Here is a 17,419-nt window from a genome sequence, read left to right on the forward strand (position 1 = left end):
TTTTCACCGCTACCAGCAGAATGCGGTGAAAAAAAAATGTCACCCCTAAAATCGCAAACCTTACAAATATTTACCGCTAATTTCAAATCTTATCTTAAGTTCACAGGAAATATCATCTTACATTATTTTTCGATCAAACCTCGACCCGGGTCCCGGGTTCACAATCATAAAACTGGCGAGACTCAATGGTTATATTTCAAGATCCTGCAAGTCGAATGGATATCTGCTAAGAATGCCAGGATGTCGAAGGTTTAGAAGAAGGTTTAACTTGACACGAAACAACTTTCATGTCGATGGGTGAAATTGAGGTTTTTATTAATGCGCTATTTGTATTTAAAGCTACATCAAGACGAAAAATAACTGTGAAACAATTAATTTGAAACAATTAAATTAATTTGAAACAGTTAATTTCGGAAATATTTCTAGGAAGTTCTAGGAAGAATTTGAAACATCTAATTTCAGAAATATTTCTAGGAAGTTCTAGGAAGAATTTGAAACAGTTAGTTTCGGAAATATTTCTAGGAAGTTCTAGGAAGAATTTGAAACATCTAATTTCAGAAATATTTCTACGAAGTTCCAGGAAGAATTTGAAGCAGTTAATTTCGGAAATATTTCTAGAAAGTTCTAGGAAGAATTTGAAACAGTTAATTTCAGAAATATTTCTAGGATGTTCTAGGAAGAATTTGAAACATCTAATTTCAGAAATATTTCTAGGAAGTTCTAGGAAGAATTTGAAACAGTTAATTTCGGAAATATTTTTAGGAAGTTCTAGGAAGAATTTGAAACAGTTAATTTCAGAAATACTTATAGGAAGTTCTAGGAAGAATTTGAAACATCTAATTTCAGAAATATTTCTAGGAAGTTCTAGGAAGAATTTGAAACAGTTAATTTCAGAAATATTTCTAGGAAGTTCTAGGAAGAATTTGAAACATCTAATTTCAGAAATATTTCTAGGAAAATCTAGGAAGAAATTGAAACAGTTAATTTCGGAAATATTTCTAGGAAGTTTTAGGAAGAATTTGAAACAGTTAATTTCAGAAATATTTCTTGGAAGTTCTAGGAAGAATTTGAAACATCTAATTTCAGAAATATTTCTAGGAAGTTCTAGGAAGAATTTGAAACAGTTAATTTCGGAAATATTTTTAGGAAGTTCTAGGAAGAATTTGAAACAGTTAATTTCAGAAATACTTCTAGGAAGTTCTAGGAAGAATTTGAAACATCTAATTTCAGAAATATTTCTAGGAAGTTCTAGGAAGAATTTGAAACAGTTAATTTCAGAAATATTTCTAGGAAGTTCTAGGAAGAATTTGAAACATCTAATTTCAGAAATATTTCTAGGAAAATCTAGGAAGAAATTGAAACAGTTAATTTTGGAAATATTTCTAGGAAGTTCTAGGAAGAATTTGAAACAGTTAATTTCAGAAATATTTCTTGGAAGTTCTAGGAAGAATTTGAAACATCTAATTTCAGAAATATTTCTAGGAAGTTCTAGGAAGAATTTGAAACAGTTAACTTCGGAAATATTTCCAGGAAGTTCTAGGAAGAATTTGAAACAGTTAGTTTCGGAAATATTTCTAGGAAGTTCTAGGAAGAATTTGAAACAGTTAATTTCGGAAATATTTCTAGGAAGTTCTAGGAAGAAACTGAAACAGTTAAATTCAGAAAAATTTCTAGGAAGTTCTAGGAAGATTTTGAAACATCTAATTTCAGAAATATTTCTAGGAAGTTCTGGGAAGAATTTGAAACATCTAATTTCAGAAATAATTCTAGGAAGTTCTAGGAAGAATTTGAAACAGTTATATTCGGAAATATTTCTGGGAAGTTCTAGGAAGAAGTTGAAACAGTTAATTTCGGAAATATTTCTTGGAAGTTCTAGGAAGAATTTGAAACAGTTAATTTCAGAAATATTTCTAGGAAGTTCTAGGAAGATTTTGAAACATCTAATTTCAGAAATTTTTCTAGGAAGTTCTAGGAAGAAATTGAAAAAGTTAATATCGGAAATATTTCTAGGAAGTTCTAGGAAGAATTTGAAACATCTAATGTCAGAAATATTTCTAGGAAGTTCTAGGAAGAATTTGAAACAGTTAATTTCGGAAATATTTCTAGGAAGTTCTAGGAAGAATTTGAAACATCTAATTTTAGAAATATTTATAGGAAGTTCTAGGAAGAATTTGAAACAGTTAATTTCGGAAATATTTCTAGGAAGTTCTAGGAAGAATTTGAAACTGTTAATTTCAGAAATATTTCTAGGAAGTTCTAGGAAGAATTTGAAACATCTAATTTCAGAAACTTTTCTAGGAAGTTCTGGGAAGAATTTGAAACAGTTAATTTCGGAAATATTTCTAGGAAGTTCTAGGAAGAATTTGAAACAGTTAATTTCAGAAATACTTCTAGGAATTCTAGGAAGAATTTGAAACATCTAATTTCAGAAATATTTCTAGGAAGTTTTAGGAAGAATTTGAAACAGTTAATTTCAGAAATAGTTCTAGGAAGTTCTAGGAAGAATTTGAAACATCTTATTTCAGAAATGTTTCTAGGAATATCTAGGAAGAATTTGAAACAGTTAATTTCGGAAATATTTCTAGGAAGTTCTAGGAAGAATTTGAAACAGTTAATTTCAGAAATATTTCTAGGAAATTCTAGGAAGAATTTGAAACATCTAATTTCAGAAATATTTCTAGGAAGTTCTAGGAAGAATTTGAAACAGTTAGTTTCAGAAATATTTCTGGAAAATTCTAGGAAGAATTTGAAACAGTTAATTTCAGAAATATTTCTAGGAAGTTCTAGGAAGAACTTGAAACATCTAATTTCAGAAATATTTCTAGGAAGTTCTAGGAAGAATTTGAAACAGTTAATTGCGGAAATATTTCTAGGAAGTTCTAGGAAGAATTTGAAACAGTTAATTTCAGAAATATTTCTAGGAATTTCTAGGAAGAATTTGAAACATCTACTTTCAGCAATATTTCTTGGAAGTTCTAGGAGGAATTTGAAAAAATTAATTTCGGAAATACTTCTAGGAAGTTCTGGGAAGAATTTGAAACAGTTAATTTTGGAAATATTTCTAGGAAGTTGTATGAAGAATTTGAAACAGTTAATTTCGGAAATATTTCTAGGAAGTTCTAGGAAGAATTTGAAACAGTTAATTTCAGAAATATTTCTAGGAAGTTCTAGAAAGAATTTGAAACAGTTTATTTTGGAAATGTTTCTAGGAAGTTCTATGAAGAATTTGAAACAGTTAATTTCGGTAATATTTCTAGGAAGTTCTAGGAAGAATTTGATACAATTAATTTCAGAAATATTTCTAGGAAGTTCTAGGAAGACCGACAGACAGAAGTTTTCTCGTCAGCTAAGTGAAGAGAGGGCATTTCTTTAACTCCGGTTATTTTTTATATCTATCTATCTATGACTTACGTTGTTTGATTATCTCTTTATCAGGTATTTCTAATACGTAAACAAAATATTTAAAATTGTTTATACAGTTATTAGCAGCTTTAATTGCAGAACATTTTTCTTTAACTCTCTGATTTTTTTGCACATTCAAATTTTGCAAGATGTTCAAAGTCGAAAGAGGTGGACAAGGAATTTGTTATAGGTTGAAAGCTTAATCAGTAAAAACTTGAAGTTGAAAAAAACCAACATAAAATGTTTTGCTCGTTTTTTGCAGAAAAACTGGCAAGTCGATGCATCGGCCTGTTAGAACTTGCAAGACTTTTGCAAGTTCTTACAAGTTATCTATTCGTTCTTGACTATTTATCAGTGCTCTTAACAATTTTGCTGGCTCTACAAGAACATCGTGAAATGAGATTCTTTATGACTTAATAATGACTTAATAATGACTTAATAATATGACTTAATTTCAGAAATATTTCTAGGAGGTTCTAGGAAGAATTTGAAACAGTTAATTTCGGAAATATTTCTAGGAAGTTCTAGGAAGGCTTTGAAACAGTTAATTTCAGAAATTTTTCAAGGAAATTCTAGGAAGAATTTGAAACATCTAATTTCAGAAATTTTTCGAGGAAGTTCTAGGAGAATTTGAAACAGTTATTTTCGGAAATTTTTCTAGGAAGTTCTAGGAAGAATTTGAAACAGTTAATTTCAGAAAAATTTCTAGGAAGTTCTAGGAAGAATTTGAAACAGTTAATTTCAGAAACATTTCTAGGAAGTTCTAGGAAGAATTTGAAACAGTTAATTTCAGGAATATTTCTAGGAAGTTCTAGGAAGAAATTGAAACAGTTAATTTCGGAAATATTTCTAGGAAGGTCTAGGAAGATTTTGAAACAGTTAATTTCAGAAATATTTCTAGGAAGTTCTAGGATGAATTTGAAACATCTAATTCCAGAAATATTTCTAGAAAGTTCTAAGAAGAATTTGAAACAGTTAATTTCGGAAATATTTCTAGGAAGTTCTAGGAAGAATTTGAAACATCTAATTTCAGAAATATTTCTAGGAAGTTCTAGGAAGAATTTGAAACAGTTAATTTCGGAAATATTTCTAGGAAGTTCTAGGAAGAATTTGAAACAGTTAATTTCAGAAATATTTCTAGGAAGTTCTAGGAAGAATTTGAAACATCTAATTTCAGAAATATTTCTAGGAAGTTCTAGGAAGAATTTGAAACAGTTAATTTCGGAAATATTTCTAGGAAGTTCTAGGAAGAATTTGAAACAGTTAATTTCAGAAAAATTTCTAGGAAATTCTAGGAAGAATTTGAAACATCTAATTTCAGAAATATTTCTAGGAAGTTCTAGGAAGAATTTGAAACAGTTAATTTCGGAAATCTTTCTAGGAAGTTCTAGGAAAAATTTCAAACAGTTAATTTCAGAAATATTTCTAGGAAGTTCTAGGAAGAATTTGAAACATCTAATTTCAGAAATAGTTCTTGGGAGTTCTAGGAGAAATTTGAAACAGTTAATTTCGGAAACATTTCTAGGAAGTTCTAGGAAGAATTTGAAACAGTTAATTTCAGAAATATGTCTAGGAAGTTCTAGGAAGAATTTGAAACATCTAATTTCAGAAATATTTCTAGGAAGTTCAAGGAAGAATTTGAAACAGTTAATTTCGGAATTTTTTCTAGGAAGTTCTAGGAAGAATTTGAAACAGTTAATTTCAGAAATATTTTTAGGAAGTTCTAGGATGAATTTGAAACATCTAATTCCAGAATTATTTCTAGAAAGTTCTAGGAAGAATTTGAAACAGTTAATTTCGGAAATATTTCTAGGAAGTTCTAGGAAGAATTTGAAACAGTTAAAATTCAGAAATATTTCTAGGAAGTTCTAGGAAGAATTTGAAGCATCTAATTTCAGAAATATTTCTAGGAAGTTCTAGGAAGAATTTGAAACAGTTAATTTCGGAAATATTTCTAGGAAGTTCTATGAAGAGTTTGAAACAGTTAATTTTAGAAATATTTCTAGGAAGTTCTAGGAAGAATTTGAAACATCTAATTTCAGAAATATTTCTAGGAAGTTCTAGGAAGAATTTGAAACAGTTAATTCCGGAAATATTTCTAGGAAGTTCTAGGAAGAATTTGAAACAGTTAATTTCAGAAAAATTTCTAGGAAATTCTATGAAGAATTTGAAACATCTAATTTCAGAAATATTTCTAGGAATTTCTAGGAAGAATTTGAAACAGTTAATTTCGGAAATCTTTCTAGGAAGTTCTAGGAATAATTTCAAACAGTTAATTTCAGAAATATTTCTAGGAAGTTCTAGGAAGAATTTGAAACATCTAATTTCAGAAATATTTCTTGGGAGTTCTAGTAGGAATTTGAAACAGTTAATTTCGGCAACATTTCTAGGAAGTTCTAGGAAGAATTTGAAACAGTTAATTTCAGAAATATGTCTAGGAAGTTCTAGGAAGAATTTGAAACATCTAATTTCAGAAATATTTCTAGGAAGTTCAAGGAAGAATTTGAAACAGTTAATTTCGGAATTTTTTCTAGGAAGTTCTAGGAAGAATTTGAAACAGTTAATTTCAGAAATATATTTAGGAAGTTTTCGGAAGAATTTAATACATGTAATTTCAGAAAAACTTCTAGGAAGTTCTAGAAAGAATTTGAAACATTTAATTTTGGAAATATTTCTAGGAAGTTCTATGAAGAATTTGAAACAGTTAATTTAGGAAATATTTCTAGGAAGTTCTAGGAAGAATTTGAAACAGTTAATTTTAGAAATATTTCTAGGAAGTTCTAGGAAGAATTTGAAACATCTAATTTCAGAAATATTTCTAGGAAGTTCTAGGAAGAATTTGAAACAGTTAATTCCGGAAATATTTCTAGGAAGTTCTAGGAAGAATTTGAAACAGTTAATTTCAGAAAAATTTCTAGGAAATTCTATGAAGAATTTGAAACAGTTAAAATTCAGAAATATTTCTAGGAAGTTCTAGGAAGAATTTGAAGCATCTAATTTCAGAAATATTTCTAGGAAGTTCTAGGAAGAATTTGAAACAGTTAATTTCGGAAATATTTCTAGGAAGTTCTATGAAGAGTTTGAAACAGTTAATTTTAGAAATATTTCTAGGAAGTTCTAGGAAGAATTTGAAACATCTAATTTCAGAAATATTTCTAGGAAGTTCTAGGAAGAATTTGAAACAGTTAATTCCGGAAATATTTCTAGGAAGTTCTAGGAAGAATTTGAAACAGTTAATTTCAGAAAAATTTCTAGGAAATTCTATGAAGAATTTGAAACATCTAATTTCAGAAATATTTCTAGGAATTTCTAGGAAGAATTTGAAACAGTTAATTTCGGAAATCTTTCTAGGAAGTTCTAGGAATAATTTCAAACAGTTAATTTCAGAAATATTTCTAGGAAGTTCTAGGAAGAATTTGAAACATCTAATTTCAGAAATATTTCTTGGGAGTTCTAGTAGGAATTTGAAACAGTTAATTTCGGCAACATTTCTAGGAAGTTCTAGGAAGAATTTGAAACAGTTAATTTCAGAAATATGTCTAGGAAGTTCTAGGAAGAATTTGAAACATCTAATTTCAGAAATATTTCTAGGAAGTTCAAGGAAGAATTTGAAACAGTTAATTTCGGAATTTTTTCTAGGAAGTTCTAGGAAGAATTTGAAACAGTTAATTTCAGAAATATATTTAGGAAGTTTTCGGAAGAATTTAATACATGTAATTTCAGAAAAACTTCTAGGAAGTTCTAGAAAGAATTTGAAACATTTAATTTTGGAAATATTTCTAGGAAGTTCTATGAAGAATTTGAAACAGTTAATTTAGGAAATATTTCTAGGAAGTTCTAGGAAGAATTTGAAACAGTTAATTTCAGAAATATTTCTAGGAAGTTCTAGAAAGAATTTGAAACAGTTAATTTCAGAAATATTTATAGGAAGTTCTAGGAAGAAATTGAAATAGTTAATTTCGGAAATATTTCTAGGAAGTTCTAGGAAGAATTTGAAACAATTAATTTCAGAAATATTTCAAGGAAGTTCTAGGAAGAATTTGAAACAGTTAGTTTCGGAAATATTTCTAGGAAGTTCTAGGAAGAACTTGAAACAGTTAAATTCAGAAACATTTCTAGGAAGTTCTAGGAAGAGTTTGAAACATCTAATTTCAGAAATATTTCTAGAAAGTTCTAGGAAGAATTTGAAACAGTTAATTTCGGAAATATTTCTAGGAAGTTCTAGGAAGAATTTGAAACAGTTAATTTCGGAAATATTTTTAGGAACATCTAGGAAGAATTTGAAACAGTTAATTTCAGAAATATTTCTAGGAAGTTCTAGGAAGAATTTGAAACATCTTATTTCAGAATTATTTCTAGAAATTTCTAGGAAGAAATTGAAACAGTTAATTTCGGAAATATTTCTAGGAAGTTCTAGGAAGAATTTGAAACAGTTGATTTCAGAAATATTTCTAGGAAGTTCTAGGAAAAATTTGAAACGGTTAATTTCAGAAATATTTCTAGGAAGTTCTAGGAAGAATTTGAAACAGTTAATTTCGGAAATATTTCCAGGAAGTTATAGGAAGAATTTGAAACATCTAAATTCAGAAATATTTATAGGAAGTTCCAGGAAGAATTTGAAGCAGTTAATTTCAGAAACATTTCTAGGAAGTTCTAGGAAGAATTTGAAACAGTTAATTTCAGAAATATTTCTGGGAAGTTCTAGGAAGAATTTGAAACATCTAATTTCAGAATTATTTCTAGAAAGTTCTAGGAAGAATTTGAAACCGTTAATTTCGGAAATTTTTCTAGGAAGTTCTAGGAAGAATTTGAAACAGTTAATTCCAGAAATATTTCTAGGAAGTTCTAGGAAAAATTTGAAACAGTTAATTTCAGAAATATTTCTAGGAAGTTCTAGGAAGAATTTGAAACAGTTAATATCGGAAAAATTTCTAGGAAGTTCTAGGAAGAATTTGAAACAATTAATTTCAGAAATATTTCTAGGAAGTTCTAGGAAGAATTTGAAACATCCAATTCGAGAAATATTTCTAGAAATTTCTAGGAAGAATTTGAAACAGTTAATTTCGGAAATATTTCTAGGAAGTTCTAGGAAGAATTTGAAACAGTTAAAATTCAGAAATATTTCTAGGAAGTTCTAGGAAGAATTTGAAACATCTAATTTCAGAAATGTTTCTAGGAAGTTCTAGGAAGAATTTGAAACAGTTAATTTTGGAAATATTTCTAGGAAGTTCTAGGAAGAATTTGAAACAGTTAATTTCAGAAATATTTCTAGGAAGTTCTAGAAAGAATTTGAAACAGTTAATTTCAGAAATATTTCTAGGAAGTTCTAGGAAGAATTTGAAACAGTTAATTTCGGAAATATTTCTAGGAAGTTCTAGGAAGAATTTGAAACAGTTAATTTCAGAAATATTTCTAGGAAGTTCTAGGAAGACCGACAGACAGAAGATTTCTCGTCAGCTAAGTGAAGAGAGAGCATTTCTTTAACTCCAGTTATTTTTTATATCTATCTATCTATGACTTACGTCGTTTGATTATCTCTTTATCAGGTATTTCTCATACGTAAACAAAATATTTAAAAATGTTTATACAGCTATTAGCATAACATATGCAGAACATTTTTCTTTAACTCTCTGGTTTTATTGCACAATCAAATTTTGCAAGATGTTCAAAGTCGCAAGAGGTGGACAAGGAATTTGTTATAGGTTGAACGCTTAATCAGTAAAAACTTGAAGTTGAAAAAAAACCAACATAAAATGTTTTGCTCCTTTTTTGCAGAAAAACTGGCAAGCCGATGCATCGGCTTGTTAGAACTTGCAAGACTTTTGCAAGTTCTTACAAGTTATCTATTCGTTCTTGACTATTTATCAGTGCTCTTAACAGTTTTGCTGGCTCTACAAGAACATCGTGAAATGAGATTCTTTATTACTTGTATGAAGTGATAGAAAAATTTTGTACTTAAAATAATAACTTTCAACCTAAAAACAGGTCAAAATTTTTTTCTAAAGGCTAATATGTAGTTCACAGCAGCTCTTTAAAAATATTTATGCAAATATTCAAAACAAAAACAGGATTGTTCGTGCTAAAACTGCGACCAAGACTTCTGAAATCTTTCTTCCATGTTGATCAAATTTTGCTGCCGAAAATGTTGCTGCCTGTTCGGGTGTCAATGATATCGGCTGGGGGAGGGGGGCGCTCCCACTGCTGTAGCGTCTCTTGTCTCATTAACGCTGTTGATCAATACTTTTAGTGTTTGTTTTGCTGAGAACCGTACTATTGCCTCCGAGTTATATTTATTCTCCATGCCCAAACAATCAACTGAGTTTATATCATCTTAGCTTTATAGACAGTTTCCTCGTTTCATTGGAGGCTTTTATTCATTTTGTCAATTCTCATAGTTGAGAATTGTTGTATCCCGTGACGACACAATGTTCACAAACACTAAGACTAAAATGTTCACAATAACACAAAGACTAAAATTATTACCTCCTGGTAAAAAACATGAGCATGGCGTATGAATTCCAATATTCAAAACGAAATTTCTAGGGTTCCAAAAAACTTATTCCCCTATGATTATTTATAATCCTATTTGAAATTTATTATAATTTTTCCTTATCAACGATCAAGTATAATTTCTTTCACTCAAGGCAAAGACTAAAAACAGTTAATTTTGGAAATATTTCCAGGAAGTTCTAGGAAGAATTTGAAACAGTTAATTTCGGAAATATTTCTAGAAAGTTCTGGGAAGAATTTGAAACAGTTAATTTCAGAAATATTTCTAGGAAGTTCTAGGAAGAATTTGAAACATTTAATTTCAGAAATACTTCTAGGAAGTTCTAGGAAGAATTTGAAACAGTTAATTTCAGAAATATTTCTAGGAAGTTCGAGGAAGAATTTGAAACATCTAATTTCAGAAATATTTCTAGGAAGTTCTAGGAGGAATTTGGAACATCTAATATCTAATTTCAGAAAAGTTTCTCGGAAGTTCAAGGAAGAATTTGAAACAGTTAAATTCGGAAATATTTCTAGGAAATTTTAGGAAGAATTTGAAACAGTTAATTTCGGAAATATTTCTAGGAAGTTCTAGGAAGAATTTGAAACAGTTAATTTCAGAAATATTTCTAGGAAGTTCTAGGAAGAATTTGAAACATCTAATTTCAGAAATATTTCTAGGAAGTTCTAGGAGGAATTTGAAACAGTTAACTTCGGAAATATTTCTAGGAAGTTCTAGGAAGAATTTGAAACATTTAATTTCAGAAATATTTCTAGGAAGTTCTAGGAAGAATTTGAAACATCTAATTTCAGAAATATTTCTAGGAAGTTCTAGGAGGAATTTGAAACAGTTAATTTCGGAAATATTTCTAGGAAGTTCTAGGAAGAATTTGAAACAGTTAATTTCAGAAAAATTTCTAGGAAGTTCTAGGAAGAATTTGAAACATCTAATTTCAGAAATATTTCTAGGAAGTTCTAGCAAGAATTTGAAACAGTTAATTTCAGAAATATTTCTAGGAAGTTCTAGGAAGAATTTGAAACAGTTAATTTCAGAAATTTTTCTAGGAAGTTCTAGGAAGAATTTGAAACATTTAATTTCAGAAAAATTTCTAGGAAGTTCTAGGAAGAATTTGAAACAGTTAATTTTGGAAATATTTCCAGGAAGTTCTATGAAGAATTTGAAACAGTTAATTTCGGAAATATTTCTAGGAAGTTCTAGGAAGAATTTGAAACAGTTAATTTCAGAAATATTTCTAGGAAGTTCTAGAAAGAATTTGAAACAGTTAGTTTCAGAAATATTTCTAGGAGGTTCTAGGAAGAACAGTTAATTTGGAAATTTTTCTAGAAAGTTCTAGGAAGAATTTGAAACAGTTAATTTCAGAATTATTTCTAGGAAGTTCTAGGAAGACCGACAGACAGAAGTTTTCTCGTCAGCTAAGTGAAGAGAGGGCATTTCTTTGACTCCAGTTATTTTTTTGTATCTATCTGTCTATGACTTACGTCGTTTGATTATCTGTTTATCAGGGATTTCTAATACGTAAACAAAATATTTAAAATTGTTTATACAGTTGTTAGCAGCTTTAATTGCAGAACATTTTTCTTTAACTCTCTGGTTTTTTGCACATTCAAATTTTGCAAGATGTTCAAAGTCGAAAGAGGTGGACAAGGAATTTGTTATAGGTTGAACGCTTAATCAGTAAAAAATTGAAATTGAAAAAAAACAACATAAAATGTTTTGCTCGTTTTTTGCAGAAAAACTGGCAGGTCGATGCATCGGCCTGTTAGAACTTGCAAGACTTTTGCAAGTTCTTACAAGTTATCTATTCCTTCTTGACTATTTATCAGTGCTCTTAACAATTCTGCCGGCTCTACAAGAACATCGTGAAATGAGATTCTTTATTACTTGTATGAAGTGATAGAAAAATTTTGTACTTAAAATAATAACTTTCAACCTAAAAACAGGTCAAAATTTTTTTCTAAAGGCTAATATGTAGTTCACAGAAACTCTTAAAAAATATTTATGCAAATATTCAAAACAAAAACAGGATTGTTCATGCTAAAACTGCGACCAAGACTTCTGAAATCTTTCCTTCATGTTGATCAAATTTTGCTGCCGAAAATTTTGCTGCCTGTTCGGGTGTCAGTGATATGGGCTGGGGGAGGGGGGCGCTCCCACTGCTGTAGCGTCTCTTGTCTCATTAACGCTGTTGATCAATACTTTTAGTGTTTGTTTTGCTGAGAACCGTACTATTGCCTCCGAGTTATAGTTATTCTCCATGCCCAAACAATCAACTGAGTTTATATCATCTTAGCTTTATAGACAGTTTCCTCGTTTCATTGGAGGCTTTAATTTATTTTTTCATTTCTCATAGTTGAGAATTGTTGTATCCCGTGACGATACAATGTTCACAAACACTAAGACTAAAATGTTCACAATAACACAAAGACTAAAATTATTACCTCCTGGTAAAAAACATGAGCATGGCGTATGAATTCCAATATTCAAAACGAAATTTCTAGGGTTCCAAAAAACTTATTCCCCTATGATTATTTATAATCCTATTTGAAATTTATTATAATTTTTCCTTATCAACGATCAAGTATAATTTCTTTCACTCAATGCAAAGACTAAAAACAGTTAATTTTGGAAATATTTCCAGGAAGTTCTAGGAAGAATTTGAAACAGTTAATTTCGGAAATATTTCTAGAAAGTTCTGGGAAGAATTTGAAACAGTTAATTTCAGAAATATTTCTAGGAAGTTCTAGGAAGAATTTGAAACAGTTAATTTCAGAAATATTTCTAGGAAGTTCGAGGAAGAATTTGAAACATCTAATTTCAGAAATATTTCTAGGAAGTTCTAGGAGGAATTTGGAACAGTTAATTTCGGAAATATTTCTAGGAAATTCTAGGAAGAATTTGAAACAGTTAATTTCAGAAATATTTCTAGGAAGTTCTAGGAAGAATTTGAAACATCTAAGTTCAGAAATATTTCTAGGAAGTTCTAGGAAGAATTTGAAACAGTTAATTTCGGAAATATTTCTAGGAAGTTCTAGGAAGATTTTGAAACAGTTGAATTCAGAAATATTTCTAGGAAGTTCTAGGAAGAATTTGAAACATCTAATTTCAGAAATATTTCTAGGAAGTTCTAGGAAGAATTTGAAACATCTAATATCTAATTTCCGAAATGTTTCTCGGAAGTTCTAGGAAGAATTTGAAACAGTTAAATTCGGAAATATTTCTAGCAAATTTTAGAAAGAATTTGAAACAGTTAATTTCGGAAATATTTCTAGAAAGTTCTAGGAAGAATTTGAAACAGTTAATTTCAGAAATATTTCTAGGAAGTTCTAGGAAGAATTTGAAACATCTAATTTCAGAAATATTTCTAGGAAGTTCTAGGAGGAATTTGAAACAGTTAATTTCGGAAATATTTCTAGGAAGTTCTAGGAAGAATTTGAAACATTTAATTTCAGAAATATTTCTAGGAAGTTCTAGGAAGAATTTGAAACAGTTAATTTCAGAAATTTTTCTAGGAAGTTCTAGGAAGAATTTGAAACATGTAATTTCAGAAAAATTTCTAGGAAGTTCTAGGAAGAGTTTGAAACAGTTAATTTTGGAATTATTTCCAGGAAGTTCTATGAAGAATTTGAAACAGTTAATTTCAGAAATATTTCTAGGAAGTTCTAGGAAGAATTTGAAACAGTTAATTTCAGAAATATTTCTAGGAGGTTCTAGGAAGAATTTGAAACAGTTAATTTTGGAAATTTTTCTAGAAAGTTCTAGGAAGAATTTGAAACAGTTAATTTCAGAATTATTTCTAGGAAGTTCTAGGAAGACCGACAGACAGAAGTTTTCTCGTCAGCTAAGTGAAGAGAGGGCATTTCTTTAACTCCAGTTATTTTTTTGTATCTATCTATCTATGACTTACGTCGTTTGATTATCTGTTTATCAGGGATTTCTAATACGTAAACAAAATATTTAAAATTGTTTATACAGTTGTTAGCAGCTTTAATTGCAGAACATTTTTCTTTAACTCTCTGGTTTTTGCACATTCAAATTTTGCAAGATATTCAAAGTCGAAAGAGGTGGACAAGGAATTTGTTATAGGTTGAACGCTTAATCAGTAAAAAATTGAAATTGAAAAAAAAAACAACATAAAACGTTTTGCTCGTTTTTTGCAGAAAAACTGGCAAGTCGATGCATTGGCCTGTTAGAACTTGCAAGACTTTTGCAAGTTCTTACAAGTTATCTATTCGTTGTTGACTATTTATCAGTGCTCTTAACAATTTTGCTGGCTCTACAAAAACATTGTGAAATGAGATTCTTTATTAATTGTATGAAGTGATAGAAAAATTTTGTACTTAAAATAATAACTTTCAACCTAAAAACAGGTCAAAATTTTTTTCTAAAGGCTAATATGTAGTTCACAGCAACTCTTTAAAAATATTTATGCAAATAATCAAAACAAAAACAGGATTGTTCATGCTAAAACTGCGACCAAGACTTCTGAAATCTTTCCTTCATGTTGATCAAATTTTGCTGCCGAAAATTTTGCTGCCTGTTCGGGTGTCAGTGATATCGGCTGGGGGAGGGGGGGGGGCGCTCCCACTTCTGTAGCGTCTTTTGTCTCATTAACGCTGTTGATCAATACTTTTAGTGTTTGTTTTGCTGAGAACCGTACTATTGCCTCCGAGTTATATTTATTCTCCATGCCCAAACAATCAACTGAGTTTATATCATCCTAGCTTTATAGACAGTTTCCTCGTTTCATTGGAGGCTTTAATTTATTTTATCAATACTCATAGTTGAGAATTGTTGTATCCTGTGACGATACAATCTTCTCAAACACAAAGACTAAAATGTTCACAATAACACAAAGACTAAAATTTTTACCTCCTGGTAAAAAACATGAGCATGGCATATGACAAACATTATTCAAAACAAAATTTCTAGGGTTCCAAAAAACCTATTCCCCTATGATTATTTATAATCCTATTTGAAATTTATTATAATTTTTCCTTATCAACGATCAAGTATAATTTCTTTCACTCAATGCAAAGATTTTATATATATATATATATATATATATATATATATATATATGTATATATACATATATATACATATATATATATATATATATATAGAAAGAGAGAGAGGTTTATATATATAGAGGTTTATATATATATAAATATATATATATATATATATATATATATATATATATAAATATATATTTGTATATATATATATATATATATATATATATATATATATATATATATATATATATATAAAATCTTTGCATTGAGTGAAAGAAATTATACTTGATCGTTGATAAGGAAAAATTATAATGAATTTCAAATAGGATTATAAATAATCATAGGGGAATAGGTTTTTTGGAACCCTAGAAATTTTGTTTTGAATAATGTTTGTCATATGCCATGCTCATGTTTTTTACCAGGAGGTAATATTTTTAGTCTTTGTGTTATTGTGAACATTTTAGTCTTAGTGTTTGAGAAGATTGTATCGTCACGGGATACAACAATTCTCAACTATGATTATTGATAAAATAAATTAAAGCCTCCAATGAAAACCAGGAAACTGTCTAAGCTAGGATGACATAAAAACCAGTTGATTGTTTGGGTATGGAAAATAAAAGTAACTTGGAGGCAACACTGCGGTTTGTGTATGACTTCCATTATTCAACTTCAATCAAAATTTTTTGGGTTCCGAAAAACTTTGCTGCTAAGATTAGTTATAATCCTAGGAAGAATTTGAGTTCCTAGGAAGAATTTTTGGGTTCCGAAAAACTTTGCTGCTAAGATTAGTTTATAATCCTAGGAAGAATTTGAAACAGTTAATTTTGGATATATTTCTAGTAAGTTCTAGGAAAAATTTGAAACAGTTAATTTCAGAAATGTTTCTAGGAAGTTCTAGGAAGAATTTGAAACAGTTAATTTCAGAAATATTTCTAGGAAGTTCTAGGAAGACCGTCAGACAGAAGTTTTCTCGTCAGCTAAGTGAAGAGAGAGCATTTCTTTAACTCCAGTTATTTTTTTATAATTATCTATCTATGACTTACGTCGTTTGATTATCTCTTTATCAGGGATTTCTCATACGTAAATAAAATATTTAAAATTGTTTATACAGCTATTAGCAGCTTTAATTGCAGAATATTTTTCTTTAACTCTCTGGTTTTATTGCACAATCAAATTTTGCAAGATGTTCAAAGTCGCAAGAGGTGGACAAGGAATTTGTTATAGGTTGAACGCTTAATCAGTAAAAACTTGAAGTTGAAAAAAACCAACATAATATGTTTTGCTCCTTTTTTGCAGAAAAACTGGCAAGTCGATGCATCGGCTTGTTAGAACTTGCAAGACTTTTGCAAGTTCTTACAAGTTATCTATTCGTTCTTGACTATTTATCAGTGCTCTTAACAATTTTGCTGGCTTTACAAGAACATCGTGAAATGAGATTCTTTATGACTTAATAATGACTTAATAATGACTTAATAATATGACTTAATTTCAGAAATATTTCTAAGAAGTTCTAGGAAAAATTTGAAACAGTTAATTTCGGAAATATTTCTAGGAAGTTCTTGGAAGACTTTGAAACAGTTAATTTCAGAAATATTTCTAGGAAGTTCTAGGAAGAATTTGAAACATCTAATTTCAGAAATTTTTATAGGAAGTTCTAGGAAGAATTTGAAACAGTTAATTTCGGAAATATTTCTAGGAAGTTCTAGGAAGAATTTGAAACAGTTAATTTCAGAAATATTTCTTTGAAGTTGTAGGAAGAATTTGAAACATCTAATTTCAAAATTATTTCTAGAAAGTTCTAGGAAGAGTTTGAAACAGTTAATTTGGAAATATTTCTAGGAAGTTCTATGAAGAATTTGAAACAGTTAATTTCAGAAATATTTCTAGGAAGTTCTAGGAAGAATTTGAAACAGTTAATTTCAGAAATATTTCAAGCAAGTTCTAGGAAGAATTTGAAACAGTTATTTTCAGAAATATTTCTAGGAAGTTCTAGGAAGAATTTGAAACATCTAATTTCAGAAATATCTCTAGAAAGTTCTAGGAAGAATTTGAAACAGTTAATTTCGGAAATATTTCTAGGAAGTTCTAGGAAGAATTTGAAACAGTTAAAATCCAGAAATTTTTCTAGGAAGTTCTAGGAAGAATTTGAAACATCTAATTTGAGAAATATTTCTAGGAAGTTCTAGGAAAAATTTGCAACAGTTAATTTCGGAAATATTTCTAGGAAGTTCTAGGAATAATTTGAAACAGTTAATTTTGGAAATATTTCTAGTAAGTTCTAGGAAGAATTTGAAACAGTTAATTTCAGAAATAATTGTAGGAAGTTCTAGGGAGAATTTGAAACAGTTAATTTCAGAAATATTTCTAGGAAGTTCTAGGAAGACCGACAGACAGAAGTTTTCTCGTCAGCTAAGTGAAGAGAGAGCATTTCTTTAACTCCAGTTATTTTTTTATAATTATCTATCTATGACTTACGTCGTTTGATTAT

General features: G+C 29.2%; 1 protein-coding gene across 1 annotated transcript in view; it reads right to left on the reverse strand.

Moving 5' to 3' along the window:
- Positions 1–14,681: 14,681 nt before the first annotated feature.
- The window catches only part of LOC142335846 (uncharacterized), a 27,255-nt gene continuing 24,517 nt past the window's right edge, over positions 14,682–17,419 (reverse strand). Inside the window, exon 5 of the mRNA XM_075384174.1 lies at positions 14,682–14,729. Coding sequence (XP_075240289.1) covers positions 14,682–14,729 — 48 coding nt within the window. The remainder of the gene's footprint in view (positions 14,730–17,419) is intronic.

Source organism: Convolutriloba macropyga, chromosome 3 (genome assembly GCF_964194025.1).
Source record: "Convolutriloba macropyga chromosome 3, txConMacr16.3, whole genome shotgun sequence".
In the NCBI taxonomy this organism is placed as follows: domain Eukaryota; kingdom Metazoa; phylum Xenacoelomorpha; order Acoela; family Convolutidae; genus Convolutriloba; species Convolutriloba macropyga.